This window comes from Eurosta solidaginis, chromosome 1 (assembly GCF_040869045.1).
Source record: "Eurosta solidaginis isolate ZX-2024a chromosome 1, ASM4086904v1, whole genome shotgun sequence".
Taxonomy (NCBI): Eukaryota; Metazoa; Arthropoda; class Insecta; order Diptera; family Tephritidae; genus Eurosta; species Eurosta solidaginis.
Genome location: NC_090319.1, coordinates 76244161 through 76252024, shown reverse-complemented (window position 1 = coordinate 76252024; position 7864 = coordinate 76244161). Strand labels below are relative to the sequence as shown.

Genomic DNA, 7864 nt, shown 5'->3' with positions numbered 1-7864 from the left:
TTTTAATATACCATACCTAAATCTCCGAAACACGCAGTTTTGAAAAATCTGTTGGTTATTGCCTTTGTAGTTCACAGACTATTTGAAGTTTAGGCAATAGCGAATGTTGGAATAGATATGCAGCTGGCATCTAAAATTTTGGCGTAGTATACCGTGAAATTCACTTGGCTCTGATTATCTAAAACTCAAAAATTGGAAAGTCAAATATGTGCATATGATTTTGTTATAACAACTAATACATGTGGAATCATTTATTGATTTTGGATGAATGTAATTATCTACATACATATGTATATGAAAAAATATCAGCTATTTAAATCAATTTCAATCTGGCTCAATATGAGGCCAAAGTAATCAAAATTTTGCCATAATCACCACCAACATCGTCCTGAAAAGAAAGAAAAATGTGCAAGAAAAACAATTTTTTATAAAATGTATAAATATAGTAGAAATAAACGGTTACTCCGCTACTTCTTTTCTAAAAAATCGGTTATTGCACTTTATTAAAAATTTCCAAATTACAAATAGTATTTACATAGCTACACTTTTATATAATATTCTCATGTTTTTTTATATGCTTCTAAATAAGCTTTGTATTATTTTTGGTAAATGAATTTAAAATTTGCACTGAAATCGTCAAATCAAAAGAATGTCAACAAATCTAGTAGCTCGGCAGCTTTAATACATACTAAAATACTGAAGTAGATTAAATATAAGATTTAGTTTAGAGTTATTTTTAAATATTTTTATTTATTTTTTGTTGTCCTCTTTAAAGATGCTCCTTTTTATTTGGCTTGCGCATTTTGCGTTTAAATATCGACTCTTTTTACCAAGCGGTCAAAGTGACAAGGACTAAACCGATTTCGGAGTCGCAATCCTCCTGAAAACATAACAAAGAAAGTAAACAATTGGATAGATATTTACAAAGTCCCGACTTGTTAGAAGAGAAAATATTAAAAAAAAAACCCCAAAAACAAAAAATAGATAGCGTGGAAGTAGTAAAAGCGGAACAACAAGAGTACATTTTCGAAATTTTAACTTAAATATGTACTTACTAGCATACGTTTTTCTGCTCGAAAGTAGCTTCGCCTACATTTACTTCACTCTCTCCTATCCTTATTTTATTAATAGCTCTGTTTTTTTTACATGGATATTAGGGTGGGTAAAATTTATTGTTGAAAAGGCACAACCAGTTTCTGAATCTATGGGTCATACTGAGTAATATTGCCAATGAATTTCGAGCCTCCCTAATTTTGGTTAGAAAATATTTTTTTTTTTAGAAATTTTTATTATTATTTTTGTTAGAAAATATTTTGGGCTATTTATAAATTGAATTTGTAATATGGAAAAGTAAAATATTCGCCGCTATAGGGCGCTTTCCTACTATTCTTCGCATTTTATCGTTTCTTTTTGGGGAAAATAGACGAATATTTTACTTTTCCATATTGCAAATTCAATTTATAAATAGCCCAAAATATTTTCTAACAAAAATAATAATAAAAGTTTCTAAAAAAAAAATATTTTCTAACACAATTAGGGAAGCTCGAAATTCATTTCAGATCTATGGTCCCATGGGCAATTTTACTCAGTATGACCCATAGATTCAGAAACTGGATGTGCACCTGAAGTTTTTGTTTCCCCATACAATTTGACCCGCCCTTATGGATATACATATGCACTTCAACTTTGTAAGGACTGCCGAATGTATAACTTTATCTACACTTTTTATGAAATGCTTGCGTATAAAATTGGTACTTCACTTTCAATTTTGGTATGCGTTATACACTATGACCCAAAAAGTTTGCGTACCCACTACCTCTTCATACACTACTACTACGTGTAGTTCTTCATGAGCATTTTTTATGCAGCAAATGTAGATGTATATACATGTTAAAAATAAAACAAGTGTAATATTCATATCCGCAGTCATATCCCTTAACCTATTTCTATCTCTCTCCCTCCCAGATCGGGCGCTTCGGGATATTCATACCTGGGTATCAAATGTCGGGTTGAAAGTCAACGCGGATATGGTCTTGTTTACAAAGAGGTACAAGGTCCCAAATTGGATCAGGAGGGGTGACCCTACAGGAGAAACCTTGCATAAAATATCTAGGAATCATCCTAGACAGTAAGCTGTCATGGAAGCTCAACGTGGAAGAGAGGCTGAAGAAGGCTTCAACGGCACTTTATTCACCTAAAAGAATGCTTGAGTGTACGTGGGGCTTATCGCCCTCTCTTTCTCATTAGGTTTTTACAGCGATTTTAAGCCTTATTCTATACTAAGGAGTTCTTGTTTGGTGGAAAGCCACACAACAAACAACCTACCTCAAAAAATTAGAGGGGGTATGCAGACTATCAATGCTTAGCATTACGGGAGCCCTGAAAACAACACCGACGGTTGCAGTGTATGCCATTCTGCACATTGTAGATCTGGTAGCAAAGAACATAGCGTTAACAACTGCAACCAGGCTCGGTGCCTCGGGGCAGCTTGAAAGCCGGCCAAACGGCCATAGTAGTATAGCGTCATCAACCACAAGACGTACAGACTACCTGTTTCCCTATCTGCTCTTTGAGGGCGATCTTAAGGCCACATCAGAGGTGGACGGTTGCGCAAGGGTTCTAAAATGGCGGACGAGGCGATACATGTGTACACAGATGGTTCCAAAGTAGTGGAAGGAGTAGGGTATACTGTGCTGATCCGGAAATAAACAGATCCTACAGGCTGCCGCATTACTGTAGCTTTTCCAAGCGGAAATAGTAGCCGTAACCAAAGCAGTAGAAACCCCGGAAGAGAATAGCATAAGCTGCAATCGTGTTAACTTTTATATTAACAGTGAAGCAGCAAGTAAGGCAATAATCTCGCATAGCACAACATCTAAATGCGTGTTAGAGTGTAAGCAGTCCCTGGAGAGAATCGAGACAGAGAGAAGCATACATCTATATTGGGTCCCAGGGCATATGGGAATAGATGGGAGTGAAAAAGCGGAAGAACTAACTAAAAAGAGCGCATCTCTTGAAACTTGCTCCGTAGACGTCCCAATTAGACTGGGCGAGATTAAGCGAAGGCGAGCGGTGCACATGATCGACCAAGCAAGAAAGGCGTGGGTTCAAGCGCGGGGCTGTAAAGTGTCGAAGATTATGTGTAGCTCTTACAACCTTAAACTAACAAAGTTGCTTCTATCATTAAAAAGAGAGGACTGTAGACTCATGACCGTAGACTCCGACTGCACACTGCCTTCTGGCGTCACATGCCTTTAAATTAGCCTTGGTCAGTGATAGCAGATGTAGGAAGTTCGGGTTGGAGGAGGAAACGATCGAGCACGTTCTGTGCTCGTGCCCTGCACTTGCCAGGCTAAAACTCCAGCTATTAGGAGTGATACAGCTGTCAGATCTAGAAGAAGCAAGTGGCTTAAGTCCTAGGAAGCTTCTAGTATTTGCCAAGAGGACGGAGTTATTTTATAACATAGGTCCTGGTTTTTGATAGGGTTTTTCAGTTTGGTCGTTAAAAACAAACTTCTGGTAATACTACGGACTTATTCAGTCTATGTGAGGTCCTCATGGGCCGGCCAGTTCAACCTAACCTCCCAGCCAAATACCATTATTATGAGACACTAGCAGATTTGTCAGACGTTTTATTGCTCGCCTGCAAACATTTTAATGGCTTTAGATTCGTCAGTTGTTGTTGTTGTGTCAACAGTGTTTCCCCTATTCAATAGGTGTGACCATTCACAAATTATCATCAAAGTCTTCTAACGGAAATCCAAGGAAACTAGCAGTTTTAACAGGATTGGAACATATAATGCTGCTGTTATAGGCGTAGCTTCCACATGAAAATTAAGAAGATGGTTGTAATCATGTAGCAACACACCGCATGCAAGGCATACTTTACCTATGTCGGAGTTGTTTATGGACAATTAAGAGCTTAACCGGTTACAGTAGTCAGAGTGATGTTGGGCCAGAGTCAATCGTGTTTCCCTAGGTAGTCCCCCCTTTCCTCTTCTGCAAGTGTTGGACATTATACAGATAACGGTATTTATCGAGCGCTACCTAGCGGAGGTATTTACCGACGCAGTGTGGATGAGGCTTATGGCCTCCATATGCTTATCTGGATTAAACGGCGTATTTGGTATGTGTCGGATCTCATCGTAGGGCTTGAGCCCCTAGCCCGCAAGTTTCCTATAGCGAGTTTTGCGTTAAATAACAACGAAACGAAGTGCTTGCTGTCATCCAAGAAAGAAACGACACGTTCATGCTTTGGCAGCCAGGTCAGTGTTGACGGATATAATTTCGAAACAGGAGGATTTTTTCTACACGAGAACCAGCATTGATAGCGAAAATAATCTTAGCTTAGAAATCGAACGGGGAACAGCAACTTTGGACTGAGTAGGCAATTGAAAAGAAAAGTCCTCTGTCGACGAACAAAAACCACGCTTTACAAATCGCTCATCCGAACCGATGTGTGTGGCTCGGAATTATGGGCTGTGCCGAGAAAAGATATGAGGGCTCTTGGAGCATCGAGGGAGGTATAATAATGGACAGTGTTCACTTTAAACAGATATGAAGATAGTCCAACGAATAAAATCCCAAAGGCCCCGCTGTCTCATTCATGTTAACCAAATGAATGAAGACGCTCCAGCCAAAAAGTATGTACATACATATATCAATAGCCGTATTTAGAAGCAGAGGAGAAGCAGTTGGAGGATGACTTGAGCTCCCTTGGTACCTATTGGGAGCACCACTCATAGCGAAACAAGGATAGCCGTCGTGTCTTGTCAAAATCGTCTTGGCGGTTAAGCGCCAATCAATAATGACGATGTTCATATCTGCGTAAAGCTTCAGCAGCAACTTCGTTTTGTCTTCATGGCTTGAAAATAAAACTTAAATAACTATTTAAATAGAATATAATATTTTTATTTATATTTGGAGTTGCTAAAATAATTTATTGAATTATAAATTAATAGGAGGCCAAAGTGCTCAATGCATAGCCAGTATCGTCACCCACGTCGTCCTGCAAATAATTAAAATGATAAACAATAAAATAAAATTGACTTTCAAATTTACTATAAAAAGAAATTGAACACATTTTTACGTGAAAATTTTTTATTGAATAAAAATCTATAGTTGCACTCGAGAACTAAATATTTGTAGTCTAAACAAGTAAGGAAGGCTAAGTTCGGGTGTAATCGAACATTACATACTCAGCTGAGAGCATTGGAGACAAAATAAGGGAAAATCACCAAGTAGGAGAATGAACCTAAGGTAACCCTGGAATGTGTTTGTATGACAAGGGTATCAAATGGAAGGTATTAAAGAGTATTTTAAAAGGGAGTGGGCCATAGTTCTATAGGAGGACGCCTTTTCGAGATATCACCATAAAGGTGGGCCAGGGGTGACTCTATAATGTGTTTGTACGATATGGGTATCAAATTAAAGGTATTAAAGAGGGTTTTAAAAGGGAGTGGCCATTAGTTGTATATGTGAAGGAGTTTTCGAGATATCGACGAAAATGGGTACCAGGGTGACCCAGAACATCATCTGTCGGGTACCGCTAATTTATTTATATTTGTAATACCACGAACAGTATTCCTGCGATGCTTCCAAGGGCTTTTGATTTCGCCCTGCAGAACATTTTCATTTTCTTCTACTTAATATGGTAGGTGTCACACCCATTTTACAAAGTTTTTTCCAAAGTTATATTTTGCGTCAAAAACCAATCCAATCACCATGTGTCATCCCTTTTTTCGTATTTGGTACAGAATTATGGTATTTTTTTCATTTTTCGAAATTTTCGATACCAAAAAGTCGGCGTGGTCATTGTCGGATTTCGCCCATTTTTAATACCAAGATAAAGTGAGTTCAGATAAGTACGTGAACTAAGTTTAGTAAAGATATGTATATTGATTTTTGTTCAAGTTATCGTGTTAACGGCCGAGACGAAGGACAGACGGTCGACTGTGTATAAAAACTGGCCGCGGCTTCAACCGATTTCGCCCATTTTCACAGAAAACAGTTATCGGCATAGAAGCTATGCCCTTACCAATTTCACAAGGATTGGTAAATTTTTGTTCGACTTATGGCATTAAAAGTATCCTAGACAAATTAAATGAAAAAGGGCGGAGCCACGCCCATTTTGAAAGTTTCTTTTATTTTTGTATTTTGTTGCACCATATCATTACTGGAGTTGAATATTGACATAATTTACTTATATACTGTAAAGATAATAAATTTTTGGTTAAAATTTGACTTTAAAAATTTTTTTTTAAGTGGGCGTGTTCTTCATTCGATTTTGCTAATTTTTATTTAGCACATATATAGTAATAGGATTAACGTTCCTGTCAAATTTCATCATGATATCTTCAACAACTGCCAAATTACAGCTTGCAAAACTTTTGAATTACCTTATTTTAAAAGTGGGCGGTGCCAGGCCCATTGTCCAAAATTATACTAATTTTCTATTCTGCGTCATAAGGTCAACCCACCTACCAAGTTTTATCGCTTAATCCGACTTTGGTAATGAATTATCGCATTTTTTCGGTTTTTCGAAATTTTCGATATCGAAAAAGTGGGCGTGGTTATAGTCCGATTTCGTTCATTTTAAATAACGATCTGAGATGAGGGCCCAGGAACTTACATACCAAATTTCATAATTTACTGAAGTTATCGTGTTTGCGGACGGACGGATCATCCCAGATCATCTTGATATATAGAAGTCTATATCTATCTCGATTAGTTTATGCCGTTACGGATTACCGTTATGCGAACAAAATTAATATACTCTGTGAGCTCTGCTCAGCTGAGTATAAAAAATATAAACTCGAAATTAATATTGGTAGTGAGGAGGTTCACTAGCTCTCTTAAATTTGCTAGAAAAAGTGTTAAACAAGCGGATATCTAAACAAATTAGCAATACTTGCTCTTCAGGTATCTAGATCTTAAAGGGGTCATGCAAAGATTTCGAATATAAAACCAAGTTAAACGACGTAGGATACAAGGAGACAAGGTCCATTTGGGGAATGGCTATGTCGGTCATTGCTCGATCATTTTGCTTTTTTAACGCCCTGTAGTTTTGCGGTTTGGCACTGGGCATGCGAATTCTTATACCCTTATAGCAGGCGCTATCCTTACCAATACCATACACTTGCTCTTTTATTTTAACATTAGCATGACATTGGAGACGGCGTCCTGACACACGTAGCAAACTAAAAACCTTGAGAAATATCAGACCCCTGCCCCTACAGCAAGGGCGTACTTCCACACACTGCAGACTTTAGAAAACACCCTTCAACATCGCCTACATTGTAAACTAAATGCCTTGAGAAATATCGCTCATAGAGGCTTGATAATGGGCCGCAAAAAGTACTTTTCGAATTAGGTATTGTGGCGAATATTAGCATCAATATGCTGTTGGTAGATAATCACAACAACAAAACCAGCAAGCAGCTACACTTATGTACATGTACACATTAAAGCAAGCAGCCACACTTATGTACAAGGCAACGGAGAATATTCCATACACATAACCTGCAGCTTGAAGTAGAGAGATTATTTCACATACATATATGTAGCCGGCAGCTAAGAGCAGAAGTTGTTACTCACACATACACACGCATATGGCTAGAAGAAAAACATAAACTACAGATATACATATATATATGTAGCTAAATGACCAAGAATGAGATACAACTGTTCTAGAAGGCATGATCGTGAAACGTCTAGACCTTAGAAGAAATGAGCGAACGAGGTAAACGAGAGTATAAAAGCAGCGCAACCTGAGGAATCAGTTAATCAGTTTGATTTAAACACGCTATTAGTGAAGTATAATTGTAGTCTAAATAAATATCATTTTGCAATATTGAATATTGGG

The 7864-nt window shown here is 37.7% G+C and overlaps 1 protein-coding gene across 3 annotated transcripts in view; it reads right to left on the bottom strand.

Moving 5' to 3' along the window:
• Positions 1-207: 207 nt before the first annotated feature.
• Positions 208-7864, bottom strand: part of AnxB9 (Annexin B9) — a 95589-nt gene continuing 87932 nt past the window's right edge. The window contains exon 6 of one of the 3 annotated variants that reach the window (XM_067758344.1): positions 208-388. In XM_067758344.1, the coding sequence (XP_067614445.1) occupies positions 335-388 (54 nt within the window). In that variant the 3' untranslated portion in view covers positions 208-334. Of the gene's footprint in view, positions 389-662; positions 881-4891; positions 5009-7864 lie in introns of those variants that run through there. The other 2 variants (XM_067758342.1, XM_067758345.1) reach the window with 2 other exon arrangements.